Source organism: Salvelinus namaycush, unplaced genomic scaffold (genome assembly GCF_016432855.1).
Source record: "Salvelinus namaycush isolate Seneca unplaced genomic scaffold, SaNama_1.0 Scaffold862, whole genome shotgun sequence".
Lineage (NCBI taxonomy): Eukaryota > Metazoa > Chordata > Actinopteri > Salmoniformes > Salmonidae > Salvelinus > Salvelinus namaycush.
The window spans coordinates 91720-110276 of record NW_024061600.1 but is presented as its reverse complement, the minus strand read 5'-3'; the positions used below and the strand labels follow the sequence as shown (position 1 = coordinate 110276).

The 18557-nt window shown below is 43.5% G+C and overlaps 1 protein-coding gene across 1 annotated transcript; it reads left to right on the top strand.

Annotated features, from left to right (window-relative positions):
• The first annotated feature begins 1664 nt into the window (after nucleotides 1-1664).
• Nucleotides 1665-7784, top strand: LOC120043090 (probable N-acetyltransferase 16). Its single transcript, XM_038987818.1, has 4 exons — nucleotides 1665-1905; nucleotides 2044-2153; nucleotides 2315-2438; nucleotides 6726-7784. The coding sequence occupies exons 1-4, from the start codon at nucleotides 1708-1710 to the stop codon at nucleotides 7305-7307; spliced, it is 1014 nt and encodes a 337-aa protein (XP_038843746.1). The 5' UTR covers nucleotides 1665-1707; the 3' UTR covers nucleotides 7308-7784.
• The last annotated feature ends 10773 nt before the right edge of the window (nucleotides 7785-18557 follow it).

Here is an 18557-nt window from a genome sequence, read left to right as displayed (position 1 = left end):
AAAACGTCCCTAGCGGGCGGAATAGATATGACAGCTTGTTACACAAAGAAAAGGGGCGGGGTTTTAGTGAAAGAGCGGGAGACTGGAACATAGGCGAGCTGTGCTATCGTAAATACAGTATCTTATGCATTCTAAATTACCGCCCATTTGAAAAGGAAAATGCAATAAATATTTACTCTGAGCTGCGCTTCAGTAGGTTGGTGGTAGATGGAAGACCGTATCGCCAACCCGAGTCCTCTGTCCTTTGGAGAATGTCTCTGGTAGTCACTGGATACGTTGGAGTAACGTTGTGTGTAGTAGACGGGATACTCGGACTGTCCTTCCTAACCTGCGATTGTAGCAGCTGTTGCTAACTCGACGGCTAGGAGATATCACTTCTGTAGTGAATACGAGTTCAAAGTTCATACCATTCACAATCAAAGTCCATGCTGCTGTTGGCTTAGTTCTGTAGTTATTATCTGAACCATTCTGACACCGGATCGTCATCCTGGTGTGCCCGGAACAGAAAGTTATATTCTTGTCAATGGCTTTTATAGTGGAGGGAGAGGGGTGTGTCTGAAAAGTTTATAACCCATGCCTCTTCACAGGGGCATGCCACTGTGAGCAGAGGAAAACTTATGAAAGCACAAATCTCTCATTTGGAAGCTAAAATTAAATTTCATCTCTTCACAAATAATTTCATATTCAAACATTTGAATTAAACAACAATTCCATGTGAATCCGATACCTCTGACGTTTAGACTTTCCACAGTAGAGTTTGTCATTCTATCATTGATGAGAATGTCAGAGGAGCCAGAGGAGCGTGCATTAATCCTGCTGAAGGACTCATTGCGGCCAGCACTGGCAGGTCAAAATAACGACTAAAATGAACATAGCCACGAGTAGGTCAAAAAGCGTTGATCAAAAATAATGAATTGTTTGAAAACTGCACACCTCTACCGTCTTCCAGCTGATGGCAAAACTCAGGTGGCACCGCATTATTTCTGCCTCATGCACAAATTGTTGTTACTCCTATGAACAGAGAGTGACATATTCCTCGATATTGAAAAAGACCCCTGCCACTATTAATAACAACGCAAGCCTATCGATACACTTTCCTACTCATTCATTACAGCTGCAGTGCTGGCTGTAGCGCAAGTGGAAGTAGGATGAGGTTGCATTTTATTGCTCATAAAAGTGTTGAATAAAAAGTGTTGACAGTGCTGAGTAGGAACTTAAACATGAACTCACTCGTAAAAACAGCAGCTCTTTGCTGTATTAATTGACAGTCTCTCTCTAGTCATGGTTTTAAATGTTTTAATCTCACAATATCAACTTTGCTGTACCTTTCTTTTACACCTGCTACGTTACTGCAGACACTGTAATCTGAGCCATGCGATTGGCCAGCAGTAGGCTTGTAGTGCACTTGAGTTGCTCTCTGGACCCTCCGGGGGAAAGAATGGGGACACTTCACCTATCCAGTGCGCAGGGCAGCTGAATTCGCTGCACCTACCGCCAACACCCTCTAAAAAACAAGAACAGCAAATATAAATAAAAACAAATGTAAGGCTTCATGTTTTTTTTTTTACATAAATGTTTGCCGATTGACTAGGAATGCCTTGGAGATCAACCAGTTGATCGCGATTGACCGGTTGCTGACCACTGATATATAGCCAATAATTATTTACTCCATTGTTTGTAAACCACAACTTTTACAGGACAGAAACCATGGCAGGTAGCTGTGTTGGGGAGAGCGACGGCCTGACATTCTGGGTGGCTGAACAAAAGGACTACGATGACGTCATGTCCATTTCTGTTAACATCTACGGAGGGAATGACTACCTGCCTCATCGATATGCCGGTTGGATGACGGAGCCTGACAGAGTAGTTATCCTGGGACGCAGAGACCGGCAAATTGGTCAGTGTGTAGTGCTCTCACTCTCTCTCGCTACTTCCATCCATCCCTATTTATTCCTTCTGTATCTCTCCCTCCCTCCATCCCTCCCTCTCTACCATCCATCCTTCCATCCCTAAATCCATCGTCATCCCTCCCCTCTCCCCCAGGTGGCGCTGGAGTCTGGTCTAATCGTTGACGAGGGGTGTACGGTGGTGGTGGAGGGGTTGAGGGTGTGCCCCAGCGAGAGGGGTCGTGGCGTGGCTAGGGTTATCCAGAGGTTTGCTGATCTTTTTATATGATTTATTCCTTTGCAGATTTTTTTTTTACACACAACAAAAAAGAACAGCAACAAACATAGTAAACACCAAATAACGTCACATACACAGCTCAAGTCCATCGTAAATTAAAGACAAATGTACGAAATGTATACATATACAGATTTGCTGACCAGTACATCCAGCAGCTGTACCCCAGCGTCAGGACCAAGAGACTAACCAAGGTTGACGACCCTTCAGCTGGGCCCACACAGGCATTATCCAAGTTCACAGAGCTAGGGAGACGGGTGAGTTATAATTCACACTATACTAATATATACTATACTACTGTATACTTTACTATATATATTTTTCTGTGTATAGTTTACTGTACTATACAAACCCTCAACTTTTTTTTTATCTGAGTGGTGTAGAAAACTGTTTGAAGGGTTTTGTTTACCGTAACCCTCAACCACAACCCTAACCCAAACCCTCAACCACAACCCAACACAGGGACCCAACCCAATACACACCAAGACCTCTCTGGGGTGGTGACTATGGAGAAAGGGGTAAAGGTGGAGAAAGTTGTGATGATCGGACAAAACAAAGGGAAAAACAATCCTGACAGTTTCCCTTCTGAACCCTCCCCAATACTAACCTCTCCACCTACCTCCTACCCAACCCACACAGTCTGTTTCCCAGAGCCCATTGTGAGACTCTCCCGCTTACCTTCACCAAGACAATCCACCACAACATCCCCAGCCTGAGATAAACCTGACACGGAACCCAAACCGGATACGCGGGTGCGCCATCGTGCATACATTTATTTTGTCCCCCCCACACCAAACGTGATCACGACACGCAGGTTAAAATATCAAAACAAACTTTGAACCAATGACATTAATTTAGGAAATGGAATTATGGAAATGGAATGTAGCTAGTTAGCTTGCACTTGCTAGCTCATTTGTCCTATTTAGCTAGCTTGCTGTTGCTAGCTAATTTGTCCTGGGATATAAACATTGAGTTGTTATTTTACCTGAAATGCACAAGGTCCTCTACACAGACAATTAATCCACACACAAAACGGTCAACCGAATTGTTTCTAGTCATCTCTCCTCCTTCCAGGCTTTTTCATCATTGAACTTATATGGTGATTGGCATCTAAACCTTCATAGTATTACCACGACGACCGGCAACACAGTTCGTCTTTCAATCACTCACGTGGGTATAACCAATGAGGAGATGGCACGTGGGTACCTGCTTCTATAAACCAATGAGGAGATGGGAGAGGCAGAACTTGCAGCGCGATCTGCGTCAGAAATAGAACTGATTTCTATTTTAGCGCTTGGCAACGCAGACGCGCAGTGTGGGTGCAATAATTGAATAACATAGATTTCTACATTTATTTTGCAACGCTCGTGTGCGCGACGCGAGCGGTGTGGTCAGGGTATAAGACTTACTCATAAGTGTTCATAGCATGCTTTTCTTGAACAGAAGTCCGTTTCACAATCTCTAATATGATACGGCGTAGCCTGTATGTACCCAACACTCCTTGTGTAAAAGTGCGTACATTCATGTTACGGCAAAATGTCCGTTATTTTATTTTTTACATAGGAGGATCAGAAGAGATATTACATTATGTTTCAAGTTATAACAACATGTCATGAGTCCTTCAGTTTAATACAGTGTTTATAAAACGTGTTTACATGTAATTTGCGCTATTGGCGCCATTTTCTCTTTGTGACAAAGAGTAGGAATAAAAAGTCCCTCCCTTGCAATCTCTTAGTACTCATATCCTGATTGGTCGTTTATCCAGTAACATATACAGATCATAAGATGTTCTGCTGACTTGCCAAAGGCATCTGTCTTCTATCTCCTGACCTCCTCAGGGCCATTCAGAGTCGTAAGGTGAGGAAGGGAGATCCGTTTTTTGGTCTTGTGATAGGTTGAAAGGGGGCGCTGTCAATAACAGAACTGTTATTAACAGAACTCGTGGGCTCTCGTTACAAACTATGCAACACAAGGGTTACATAGTTTAATAACACAACAAAAAATACTTGAATTCAGCCACAGAACAGATTGCTTGATTTTCCCCCTAACCCAGTGGTCACCAACCTTTTCTGAGTCAAGATCAAATCGCAGATTTCCCACTCCGGGGAAAAAAAAACATGAAAATGTAACATTAACCAAATAAAAACAGTTCTGTAGGAATGAGGTTTGTGAAGTAGGCCTAATACAGTATCACAGCATATTGGCTATATTATATTTCAAAACTCGAGTTTTGATAACAAAATAGATCAGTTTGTGTAACACTTGCAAGGCACAGCTGGGCAAAAATTTGAATAATTTGTTAATTTGCTTTTTAATTTGACTGGACTGATAATAACTGCATCTGATGGTCATGTTGCTTTCAAGATAACTGGGAACTTGGTTAGAGTTTACGAGTTGTATAACCGTTCAAAACGATTTATCCCGGTCTAATCCAGTTCCCAGTTGTCTTGAATGCACTGAAGTCGGAAGTCAAAGATTACCGACTTCTGAGTTCCCAGTTTTTTTGAACACGGCATTAGTATCAGCGGAGGGAGAGAGAGAGAGCAGCAGAGGGGTCCACCTCTCACGGTCTCTACTCTCTCCTTCCTTTCCTCTGGTGAGACTGACCAGAGAGAGAGGACACAGTCTTCCACCTGATGGCGAAACTCGAGTCGCACACGACGGGCTAATAATAATAATGAAAAGGCAGGGCTATCGATACATTTGGCTACTCATTCATTGCAGCTGCAACGCAAGTGGACGTAGAAAGAAGCGCGTTTTATGTTTTGTAGTAGTGTTGAATAAAAACTTACCCCATGTTCCCCCACCCTCTCCAGACCAGACTGATTTACCGCCCCATGTTCCCCCACCCTCTCCAGACCAGACTGATTTACCGCCCCATGTTCCCCCACCCTCTCCAGACCAGACTGATTTACCGCCCCATGTTCCCCCACCCTCTCCAGACCAGACTGATTTACCGCCCCATGTTCCCCCACCCTCTCCAGACCAGACTGATTCACCGCCCCATGTTCCCCCACCCTCTCCAGACCAGACTGATTTACCGCCCCATGTTCCCCCACCCTCTCCAGACCAGACTGATTTACCGCCCCATGTTCCCCCACCCTCTCCAGACCAGACTGATTCACCGCCCCATGTTCCCCCACCCTCTCCAGACCAGACTGATTTACCGCCCCATGTTCCCCCTCCCTCTCCAGACCAGACTGATTTACCGCCCCATGTTCCCCCACCCTCTCCAGACCAGACTGATTTACCGCCCCATGTTCCCCCACCCTCTCCAGACCAGACTGATTTACCGCCCCATGTTCCCCCTCCCTCTCCAGACCAGACTGATTTACCGCCCCATGTTCCCCCACCCTCTCCAGACTGAATTTCCATATACATATGCAGACCGAGGAGGAAGTTGCAATAGGCCCGTGCAACCCACGTTTTTATATCAGCACAAACAGAAACCCTCTTAAACCTTATCCTATAGCTTCATGTCCACATCCCGATTCAAACCTTACCCTAACCTCAACCACAACCCAAACTCTATCTTCATGTTCACATCCTGGTTCAATTTCTAAATTCTGACTCAGCTTATCAATGACAATATTATTCTAGTAATAAAAGTGGTTGAAATAGTCAGCAATTCTGTACATTGTATTTCTACGAATTTTATTTTTGGAATTTTTACTTCTGTGTCAAAGCCATTTGAAAGGCAAATGTCCAGACAGACTGTCTGCATTTCCTATTTCTTATCTTGTCAGTATCTTATAACTGGAAACACAGAGTGGTTAAAAGTCTGTCTCAGCGTGTGGCGTGTGGTGCTCTATACAACTGCCTTTCAAAGAACACCTGACTAAAGGAAGAAACAGCATGTGTGTCTGTCCTAAATGGCACCCTATCCCCTATATAGTGCACTACTTTTGACCAAGGCCCATATGGCTCCAGTGCACTACAGCGCGAATAGGGTGCCATTTGGGATGCAAGCCTGTGTCATGGGTACTGGTGTGGTGAATACAATACGAAACAGTGCTGTGTACTAATGGAAACACTTAGACTGGTTTATTGCGGCAGTAGTCCAATTGAGGACCACATGGAGACCGGTTATATCTAATTTAACTGAGTCAAAGGGTGCGTCCCAAATGGAACCTGTTCCATATAGTGCTCTACTTTTGACCTCAGCCAATAAAGTTGAATGGATGATTTATTCATTGAGTTTCTGAGGGAGCTTGTTAGGGATAGGCTGTGCTTGTATTGCTAAGAGACTTGCGCGCACACACAGATACACACACACACACACAAACTATTGCTGCACCTTTCACAAGGGGGAAAACACCACAATGGACTCGTAATTCAGGTGTCAAACCACCCCTCTTTTTCTTCTTTTTACATCTACCTCCGCTTCATCCCCCTCGTCTATATGTTTGCTCTGTACTGTTTTCACCCACTCTTTTTCTTTCTCTCTCTTCATTTCTCTCTCCCACTCCCTCATTATCTCCCTCCCCCCTCTCTCTCCACCCCATCCCCTCTCAATCTCCCTCTGTCTTTCTCTCTCTCTCTAGGCTGCTCTCTCATTCATCGGGGAGGCCGACAGTTTCGAGGGTTTCGTCTCACACCTGAGGAACAAACTACATTCCACCACAGGAAGTGAGCCAGGTGGGTCCGTCCCTCAAATGGTTCTGATAGAGGATGAGCAACACCTGAAGAACATCCTCCTTGATCCTGAACTCCCCTCCAGGGTTCAACTTCCTGGTGGTGCCATTATCCAAGACTGGCAGCCCTTACAACCAATCGAAGGAAACCTTGAGATCTTAGCAAGGCGAAACCTCACCTGGTTGGCCGACAAGCCGGAAAGACCTTCCTTCCTCAGCTTTTACACTCCGCCTTATCCAATCCCGTACAAGGGAGGATCGCTGAGATTCAATATCGATATGTTTGGAACTGATCTAGTTTCAGCAAAGAGGGCACTTGCCGGCCATTTAGAGAAAGTGAGGGAGAGGAGGGAGGTGAAGGGGAGGGTGATGGTTCATGTGTATCTGAATAAGTCACTATGGGAGGGGGTGAGGGAGTTCTGTGAGGGATACACAGGGGTGAGGAGGTGGAGAGAGTACCGGGAACAACTGTTTCTGGAGAGAGGGATGTGAGGAGATGTGGAAAGGATGAGAGAGAGAGAGAGGGAGGGAGAGAGAGATGAACAGAGGATAGCAAAAGAGAAGACAGTGAGAGAGTGTGCAAATGAGACTTAGAGAAGGGTTTTCCACATTATCTTGCTTTGATTATTTGAATCAGCTGTGTAGTGCTAGGGAAAAAGCTAAACATACCCCCCTGAGGGGGGTTAGCCATGTAATCAATATACATAATATATCACACAGTATGTAAGACTTTTTATATTGATTTGATTGATTGATTGGAACAAAGCCAGCACTTTAGAAGTTAATATGATACAAAAAAAACGATTGGGATGATGCAAGAATTTATAATGGGACATTACAGGAATAACTGTTTTCTTATTAAATCATTGTACATTTTTGTAAAGGCAAGTCTACCAAATCACTGTGATTCATCATGACTATGAAATGCAGATCAGTATCAATAAGAATAAATGAATAGAATGTCGCTGATCATTCTCTCTCTCTCTCTCTCGTATCCATTTATAACTGGAGCAGGTGGAGCTAAAAAGGGGGGAAATGACAGCTAATTGTGTCCGTGTGTCAGCTGCAATGAAAGGGCCATGGAAAACATGAATGAAAGCCTGTTGCTGTCTAAACGATACAGTATGTCTGTTATTCAGTACTGTAGGTAAAAGGTGATTCAGATAATTGAACTCAATGAACTGAATGAAGACTGACGCTGTCGTGCTACTGTACAGTAGCTCTCACAAAACATGGTTACTGACTCACTACATCTCACAGAGAAAAGAGCTGGATATTGTTGCTCCAGTAAACTCAATGATCTTTCTCTGTAAGACAATGAATACATGGTTACTGACTCTTATCTTATAATACAATTGTATCCAGTGGCTTTAGTTTATGATACCTTATCAGCCAGTAACTGTAGCATATCAATATGTGTGAAATCATAATTGACGTCATACCAGACCAGACAAGTATTTCGCTACACCACAAGCATTTCGCTACACTCACAATAACAACTGCTAACCATGTGTATGTGATCAATAACATTTGATTTTATATGTACTGTACAGTACCTGTATATCTTAATAGCATTTGATATCTGACAGTTATCAATGAAACAGGATGGTGTATAGTAAAATATATATTGTAGTTAAAAGGAAGGCCCTTGGTTGGAGGACAGAGCTTTCAGCTTTTAGGTGTTTGTCTGTTCAATCAGAAACACACTCCATTCCGTCCTTCTCAACCAGGGTAAAACGTGTGTGTGTGTTGAGTGCTTGTTCCTGAATACTAAAACACTTTACATACGTATTTACCTAATTAGAATGACTAATTGGATCCCAAAGAGAATTAAAGAACATTACTATCCAACACAGCTCTGTGAGTAACATAGCTTTCATACATTTAGTTACATTGTTGTTCAATTAGGCGCCACCTAGGTACTGTAGCTCTCAACGGGCTGTGTGGTGTTTTCAAGTGGTTTTATTTGGAACAAAATAAAGTACTGGCAGGGGTAACATAAACAGTAGCCAAGGATAAAACAGAATAAAGTATATAAGGAAAGGAGGAACAACAATATTAGACTTACCTATTCAATTATACCTGGTGTATTGTAAAAGCCTTGCTAAGGCAATATAGGAAATGAGAAAGCTTTATAATTTCTAATACATTATCTACAGAATAAGCTTGGTGTGTCAGATCCTCTACCTGCACGTCTTTACTTATGACTATCGCTATTAAGCTCTCAGAGACAATACTGATACGGTTCTACACAGGCAGCCCAATTCTGATCTTTTTTTCATTCTTTGGTCTTTTAACCATCAGATCAGCTCTGAAAGAGATCTGATTTGAAAAGATCTGATGTGATTGGTCAAAAGACTAATTAGTGGGAAAAAAGATCAGAATTGGGCTGCCTGTGTAAACACAGCAATAGATTCCGGCCTCACATCCTCGATCACTGTCTGGTTAGGGAATACGTTTGCCCGGTCCAAGGGCAAACTGCAAAGGATTATCCGGTCTGCTGAGAGGGTTATCAGCTGCCACCTGCCCTCCGTTAAGGTCCTGCACGACTCTAGGGAAAGGTCAATGTGCAGGAAAGATCATTGCTGTTCCATTCTACCCTGGTCTCCCCCTCTTCCAAAGACTCCCCTCTGGAAAAATTGTTCAGGTCAATCACGACCAAACCCCCAGCTCTTTTGTTGTTGCTGACGTTGAGGGAGTGGTTGTTTACCTGGCACCACGCCGTCAGAGTGCCTACCTCCTTGTCGGCCTTTTCATCATTGTTGGCAATCAGGCCTACTACTGTCGTGTCGTCAGCAAACTTGATGATGGAGTTGGTACTGTGTGAGGCCACGCAGTCATGGGTATACAGAGAGTACAAGAGGGGACTGAGGACGCACCATTGTGGGGCCCCCGTGTTGAGAATCGGTGTCGAGGAGGTAACGTTGCCTACATTTACCTCCTGGGGGCAGCCCATCAGGAAGTCCAAGACCTAAGTTCAGTCCCAGGGCCGTGAGCTTTGCAGTGAGCTTCAAGGACACTGGGGTATTGAAGGCTGAGCTGTAGTCGATGAACAGCATCCTCACATGTGCATTCCTTTTGTCCAGGTGGGTGAGGGCAGTGTGCAGTGCAATGGCGATTGCATGGTCCGTGGATCTGTCAGCGTGGTGGACGAATTGGAGAGGGTTGAGTGTGTCGAGGTGGAAGGAGTTGATATGTTTTTATTTTATTTTATTTATTGAATATTCGAAACATACAATATACTTGCGGTGAAGCCGCTCAACAACTACATCATACCAGTCATCCAACAGATTCCAATTCAGAGTGACACACAGAAGCATCCAGGGTCAATGCCCTGCTCAATGGCACGTTGACCGATCTACCACCAGGCCAAAAAACGTGAACCCGAACCCTCCAAGATCCCCCCACAGTTCCCCAATAGCTGTCCCTCAACCATTCGAGACCCCTCCCACAGCCCCCACCCAAGAAGAAGAAAAATAAAAAATACAATTAATTCCATTCCCCAACTCCAAGAACCCCCCAATGCACCAACAACCAAGAGAAAACAAGGAAAAGACAGAAGAAAACAGCAAACAACAACGCAAGAAAATAATAAAACAAAATAATACATGTAAAACAAAGGACATCAAGGACAACTAAAATCACAACAGCAATGCCAACTGTATATGTTTGTGTGCATGTCTGGCACTATTACATGTATGTGTGCGTTTATTTGAATGAGAGTGTGTGTATATGTGTACAAACACCTGCATGGCATCAGCCTCAGGCAAACCGGCATTAGTTGTAAAAACACTGCCCCTCAGTGTCATTGAAATGTACTTTTTTATTATTTTTTATTTAAAAATGTTTTTTAAATCTTTGACCATCATTCTATCTCCCACACAGCAACTCCACTCCCACTTGTCTCCAATTCCGCATACCAAGGTGATATGGTCTTTGACTAGCCTCTCGAAGCACTTCATGATGACGGAGGTGAGTGCTACGGGACAGTTGTCAGTTCAGGTTCTTTCCACTTCTTGGGGACAGGGACGACAGTGGTCACCTTGAAGCAGGTGGGGATAGCGGCCTGAGCTAGAGATGCCGTCTGGCTCGGCAGCCTTGCGAGGGTTGACACGTTTGAATGACTTACGTAAGTACATAGCCCTCGTTTTCCTCGGGGGCTCTCGGCAGCTCAGAGTCGTCGTTGTCCTCAAAGTGTGAGGAGAAAGTGTTAAGCTCGTCCGGTAGGGCGGCATAGTTGTCTACGACGTGACTGGCTTTCTTTTTGCAATCCGTGATCGTTAGGAGACCCTGCCACATACGCCTCGTGTCGGAACCGCTGAATTGCGCTACTTTTTTCCCCTGTACTTGTGTTTTCGCCATCTTTATCGATCTGCGTACGTTGTAATTGCACCGTTTAACCATACTATTGTCCCCGGGTCACCTTGCCGTGTTTATAAGTAGCATCTCTCTCATTCAGTTTCCCTACAAGGCTGCCATCAAACCATGGTTTTTGATTGGTCGGACCAACGGTGTACAGACCTGACCCCCGGAACTTCCCTCTTGAGTCTTTGTTTGTAGACAGGGATCAGCAAATTGTCATCGTGGTCATTTACTGAAATGAGGATGGGAGACGGCCTTATACCCGTGTCTAAAAGGCGTGTAGCAGTGGTCAAGCGTAGAATTTCCACGAGTAGGAAACCTGCATTGTTTAATAATAGGGGCTCGGAGCGAGGGGTCATCTTATGTATGATATATACAATTCTTGTACATTCAAATGTCTTTGGCGTATTTAGGTGATTCTGATTATTTTCTCTTCCCTCCCCCCCATCAGTTTTTATGAATGGACTGCAGTCCCCGCCTCTAGTGGGCAGTAGAGTCAGTCAGTAAAGCTGTCAGGGTGGTGTGTGTGTGTGTGTGTGTGTGTGTGTGTGTGTGTGTGTGTGTGTGTGTGTGCGTGTGCGTGTGCGTGTGTGTGTGCGTGCGTGCGTCCTCTAGTGGGCAGCAGAGAGTCAGACAGTAATTTGTCAGGGCGGTATTGGTGTGGTGGTGTTGCAGTGTAGTGAGTCATAGAAATAATAGCTGGTGGGGAGAGATAATGTAAGTTGCCAGAATGGATGGATGGAGGTAGGGTGGAAGGGACGGAGGGGGCGTAAGAGTCGAGGGGGGAGGTAGGCGAGGGGGGAGTAATGAAAGGGAAAGGGTTTTCAACGGTAAAGTGAGACAGAAAGGAAGAGGGGGTGGGGGGGAGTGAGGCGGAGGTGAGGAAGGGAGGGAGGGAGGTATAGTGGAGTAATGAAAGAGAAAGGGAATAGTTTTAGATGGAGAGTGAAAGTAAGTGAGCAGAAGCAGGTTCTTCAGATTCATTCACCTCGCCTTTCAGAGGGTTGATGGTGCAGTGTGTGCATGTAAAGGGGTAGCAGGAGGTGGGCTGATTTGTTTTCACTGTCTTTCTCTGTCTCTCTCTCTGTCTCTCTCTCTCTCTCTCTCTCTCTCTCTCTCTCTCTCGCTGTCTCTCTCTCTCCCCCCTCTCTCCTTCTCTCTCTCTTGTTTCTTTCTCAACTCTTCATCTCTTCCTTTCTTTCGCTGTCTTCCCCTCTCTCTCGCTATCTCTCTCTCTTTTATTCTCAATTCTTCAACTCTTTCTCTCCCTCTCCATCTCCCTTTCTTTCTCTTCATCAACTCTCTGTCCTCTCTCCAATCTTCCTTTCTTTTCACCTTATTCTCTCTGCTATAATTTTACACTGGTTTCCCACTTGACCCGGCAGTTTGAGAATGACGCATCCCTTAGATGGAGAGAGAAAGCGAGAGAAGGGGGGGGGGATGGGGAGAGAAGGCGAGAGAGAGAGAGAGAGTTAGAGAACGGGGGAGAGAAAGGGGGGGAGAGAGAGACAGGTCCTCAGCTAATCATGATACTTAGGATGGCGATGAACGTAATGACACACTTCCGTTGCTGCTCACACACTAACACACACACACATACACCACACACACTGCTCTCTGTGGCAAATTATCATCAATTTGGACGGCGAGGAAGCTCAAACACGCCTACTTACACTCTCATATTATCTTCTCCTTATCTTTGGATAGTTCTAACCACAGGGGGTTAGTGGTAACTTAATTGGGGAGAACAGGTTCGTGGTAATGGCTGGAGCGGAATCAGTGGAATGGTATCAAATACATCAAACATTGTTTCCAGGTGTTTGATACCATTCCATTCGCACTGTTCCGGACATTATTATGAGTTTTTCTCCCCTCAGCAGACTCATGTAGTTCTAACAGACTAATGCACGTAAAATAATGTGCTATGAGGTAAAGAATATGAATTATGGATACTAGATACAGTAGTTCTTCCACAAAACATTAGATAATAAGTCAAAGCAAATAGGCTAGCCCAAATTGGGAATAGCAGTAGGCTACAATGACATATGTGGCGCTTGTTACAATGACCTATATTGCAGTACAGGTTTCTGACATTTCCAGTCCAAATCCAGGTGAAAAGTCAACTTTAATAACTATTACTCAGAAGGCCCCAATTGGGACTAAAGTTCAATCCCTTCCTGGTATTTATTAGGCAGCCTGGTCTCACAGAAGACGTAACATACTAAATGAAAAGCTGGGACACTCAAATTACTAGGGGCCGATGAGATGTTACATTTGGTATGGTTACATAAGACAGATGGTTACTTAAGGCAAGTAACGCGAATGTCAAGCAACCCAAAGGTTGGGTGTTCAACTCTCATCACGGACAACTTTTGCATTTTAGCTAATTAGCAACTTTGCAATTACTTACTACTTTTTAGCTACTTTGCAATGAATTAGCATGTTAGCTAACCCTAACCTTAACCCTTTAACCTAACTCATAACCTTAACCTTAACCCCTAATGCCTAGTTTAGCTAACCCCCTAACCCTAACCATAAATCCCTTTAACCCAGAGTTCCAAAACTGGTGGCACGCCAAAGGCTGTAAAAACACGAGCAAATCAGCTCCAAGTGATTTCAAATTAGAAAGGATTCCCAGGCATAGAGAGATATACAGTAATAGTCAAAGGTTTGGACACACCTACTCATTCAAAGTGTTAAACAAATCAAATATTTTATATTTTATATTCTTCAATGTAGCAACTTCTTGCCATAATATGGACTTGGTCTTTTACCAAAGAGGGCTATCTTCTGTATACCACCCTTACCTTGTCACAGCACAACTGATTGGCTTAAACGCATTAAGAAGGAAAGAAATTCCACAAATGAACATTTAACAAGGCACACCAGTTAATTGAAATGCATTCCAGGTGATTACCTCATGAAGCTGGTTGAGAGAATGCCAAGCGTGTGCAAAGCTGTCATCAAGGCAAAGGGTGGCTACCTTGAAGAATATAAAATATATTTTGATTTGTTTAACATTTTTTGGTTACTACATAATTCCATATGTGTTATTTGATATTTGTGATGTCTTCACTATTATTCTACAATGTAGAAAATAGTAAAAATAGAGAAAAACCCTGGAATGAGTCGGTGTCCAAACTTTTGACTTGTACTGTATGTGATTGTATACAAATGTAAGAAAGGATTGACATGATGTTTTAGTCAAATATTATATCTGTTTGGGCTCATTGCGGTCAATTTGCAGTTTCTTTAATACTTGAAATAATTTTCCGGCCCCCTGACCATTCGCTCAAGAAAACAAATCAGCCGGCGGCTGTGTCTAGTTAACCTAACTCCTAACCTTAACATTAACATTAACCCTAACCTCAGCCCTAACCTTAACCTTAACCCCTAACCCTAACCATAACTTCTAACTCTAACCACTAGCCTAGCATACAGTTGAAGTCTGAAGTTTACATACACTTAAAACTCGTTTTTCAACCACTCACACTTCTTGTTAACAAACTATAGTTTTGGAAAGTCGGTTAGGACATCTACTTTGAGTATGACACAAGTCATTTTTCCAACAGTTGTTTACAGACAGATTATTTCACTGTATCTCAATTCCAGTGGGTCAGAAGTTTACATACACTAAGTTGACTGTGCCTTTAAACGGCTTGGAAAATTCCAGAAAATGATGTCAAGGCTTTAGTGTCACGTTCGTTGTATTCATAATAAGCGGACCAAGGCACAGCGTGAGTAGAGTTCCACATATTTATTAAAGTGAACCATCAAAACAACAAAGAATAAACGAACGTGCCATACGTAGCGCACATAGCACTAAACCAAAACAATATCCCACAAACGCAGGTGGGAAAAGGACCACACTAAATATGATCCCCAATTAGAGGCAATGATCATCAGCTGCCTCCAATTGGGAACCATACTCACACCAACATAGAAATTCATGACTAGAACACCCCCTAGTCACGCTCTGACCTATTGCACCATAGAGAACCCCGAGGGCTCTCTATGGTCAGGGCGTGACATTTAGAAGCTTCTGATAGGCTAATTGACATCATTTGAGTCAATTGGAGGTGTACCTGTGGATGTATTTCAAGGCCTACCTTCAAACTCAGTGCCTCTTTGCTTGACATCATGGGAAAATCCAAAGAAATCAGCCAAGACCTCAGAAAAAAAATTGTAGACCTCCACAAGTCTGGTTCATTATTGGGAGCATTTTCCAAACGCCTGAAGGTACCACGTTCATCTGTACAAACAATAGTACGCAAGTGTAAACACCATGGGACCCCGCAGCCGTCCTACCGCTCAGGAAGGAGACGCGTTCTGTCTCCTAGAGATGAACGTACTTTGGTGCGAAAAGTGCAAATCAATCCCAGAACAACAGCAAAGGACCTTGTGAAGATGCTGGAAGAAACAGGTACAAAAGTATCTTCATCCACAGTAAAACGAGTCCTATATCGACATAACCTGAATGGCCGCTCAGAGAAAGGAAGAAGGAAGAAGCCACTACTACAAAACCGCCATAAAAAAGCCAGATTACGGTTTGCAACTGTACACAGGGACAAATATCGTACTTTTTTGAGAAATGTCCTCTGGTCTGATGAAACAAAAATAGAACTGTTTGGCCATAATGACCGTTGTTATGTTTGGAGGAAAAAGGGGGATGCTTGCAAGCTGAAGAACACCATCCCAACCGTGAAGCACGGGGGTGTCAGCATCATGTTGGGGGGTGCTTTGCTGCAGGAGGGACTGGTGCACTTCACATAATAGATGGCATCATGAGGGAGGAAAATGATGTGGATATATTGAAGCAACATCTCAAGACATCAGTCAGGAAGTTGAAGCTTGGTTGCAAATGAGTCTTCCAAATGGGCAATGACCCCAAGCATACTTCCAAAGTTATGGCAAAATGGCTTAAGGACAACAAAGTCAAGGTATTGGAGTGGCCATCACAAAGCACTGACCTCAATCCTACGGAAAATTTGTGGGCAGAACTGAAAAAATGTGTGCGAGCAAGGAGGCCTACAAACCTGACTCAGTTACACCAGCTCTGTTAGGAGGAATGGGCCAAAATTCACCCAACTTATTGTGGGAAGCTTGTGGAAGGCTACCCAAAACGTTTGACCCAAGTTAAACAATTTAAAGGCAATGCTACCAAATACTAATTGAGTGTATGTAAACTTCTGACCCACTGGGAATGTGATGAAAGAAATGAAAGCTGAAATAAATAATTATCTCTACTATTATTCTGACATTTCACATTCTTAAAATAAAGTTGTGATCCTAACTGACCTAAGACAGGGATTTTTTACTAGGATTAAATGTCAGGAATTGTGAAAAACTGAGTTTAAATGTATTTGGCTAAGGTGTATGTAAACTTCCGACTTCAACTGTATCATACGAAATGAATGATGGACTTCCACAAATTAAGACATACCATAACAAATGTAAAATACCATAGTCATTGACTTTCCATGATTGCTTATATTATGTTACATCTACCCCTGAGTCCAGGTTGCAGCAGGGGAAAGGGAAAGGCTTCAAACTCGCAATTACTGTTCTCCTAGCAGCAGGATATTGTGCTGGCAGCAGGGGAGTGCAGTTAAAAAAATAAATAAGAGTCCTCCTGCAAAGACATGATAAACTTTGGGGAAAAAAATACATATATATATCGGACTATGGTGCATTACAACTGTTTTACAAAGCATTGCAACCACCTTTAAAAAAATACATAGTTAATTTGATGTATTTGATTTTTATACCAGCATTTCTTTTGAACGTTTACACAAATGCTGGTATGTTGAAAACTATTGTGTAGGCTGTATTTGAAGAAATACACTTTTAATAAAATACAAATGAATGTTATTGGAATTACTCAATAGAGTTTCCAAAACAGAATGCTGGCGACTCCTTACTCCACCCATTTAATTCACTGCAATACAATACACTATACATGGCAGGGGTATTCAACTACTACCCTATGAGGTCTGGAGTCTGCTGGTTTTCTGTTCTACCTGATAATTAATTGCACACGGGTCTAAATCAGTCCCTGATTATTGGGGAACAATGATTGGATTAACTGCGACCAAGGTGGGTTTAAGAAAATCGTTGGAAGGCTCTACATAATTGGAGTGTTAGAAACCTGTAGCAACATGATTTTACTAGGATACTACATCAAAAATATTTTATTTGCCAGGCCAAGTGATTAAATTGATGCATATTTTGGCTCATGTTAAGGCTGGCCTTGGGCTGATCTAAATGTGTAAAGGTGCAGCCATCAACATGACCTTTAGGTTAATGTAGGTCGTTAAAGGGTATGCCAGTTCATCAATGCTGACATTGTGTTTTTGATGCAGTCGGCTTCTCGAACAGTCAACTGCTAAGAATCTGTATTTGGCACCTCCATCTGGGCAAGGACAAGAGTGCTTGAAATTCTAGTATGGAAAGGCTTTTTATTTCACACTGGAAGCAAACAGGGTAAGCAAAAAAAAGTGTTACGGTGTATTGTCTTTCCAACTGATATTCAACACAACATCAGTACATTACTGTATTGTTTTGGAATTAATATAACATACAGGACTAAATGCATATGTCCACAGTGCATTCGGAAGGTTTTCAGACCCCTTCACTTTTTCCACATTTGTTACGTTACAGCCTTATTCTAAAACTGTCTGGGGAACTCAAGGACATTCAGAGACTTGTCCCGAAGCCACTCCTGCGTTGTCTTAGCTGTGTGCTTACTGTAGGGTTGTTGTCCTGTAGGAAGGTGAACCTGAGCGCTCTGTAGAAGGTTTTCATCAAGGATCTCTCTGTACTTTGCTCCGTTCATCTTGCCCTTGATCCTGACTAGTCTCCCAGTCCCTGCTGCTGAAAAACATCCTGCCACCACCATGCTTCACCGTAGGGATGGTGTCAGGTTTCCTCCAGATGTGAAGCTTGGCGTTCAGGCTAAAGAGTTTCATCTTGGATTCATCAGACCAGAGAATCTTGTTTCTCATGGTCTGAGTGTCCTTTAGGTGTCTTTTGGCAAACTCCAAGCGGGCTGTCATGTGCCGTTTACTGAGGAGTGGCTTCCGTCTGGCCACTCTACCATAAAGGCCTGATTGGTGGAGTGCTGTAGAGATGGGTGTCCACCTGCAAGGTTTTCCATCTCCACAGAGGAGCTCTGCAGCTCTGTCAGAGTGACCATCGGGTTCTTGGTGAAGGCCTGACCAAGACCCTTCATCCCACGATGGCTCAGTTTGGCCTGGCGGACAGCTATAGGAAGAGTCTTGGTGGTTCCTAACATCTTCCATTTAACAATGATGGAGGCCACTGTGTTCTTGGGGACATTCAATCCTGCCAAAATGTTTTGGTACCCTTCCCCAGATCTGC

Coding starts and splice junctions, on each gene's coding strand:
- LOC120043090 (XM_038987818.1), top strand. CDS start 1,708: ATGGCAGGTAGCTGTGTTGGGGAGAGCGACGGCCTGACATTCTGGGTG. Junction 2,154..2,314: donor GTGGCTAGGGTTATCCAGAG/GTTTGCTGATCT, acceptor ATACATATACAG/ATTTGCTGACCAGTACATCC. Junction 2,439..6,725: donor TCACAGAGCTAGGGAGACGG/GTGAGTTATAAT, acceptor CTCTCTCTCTAG/GCTGCTCTCTCATTCATCGG.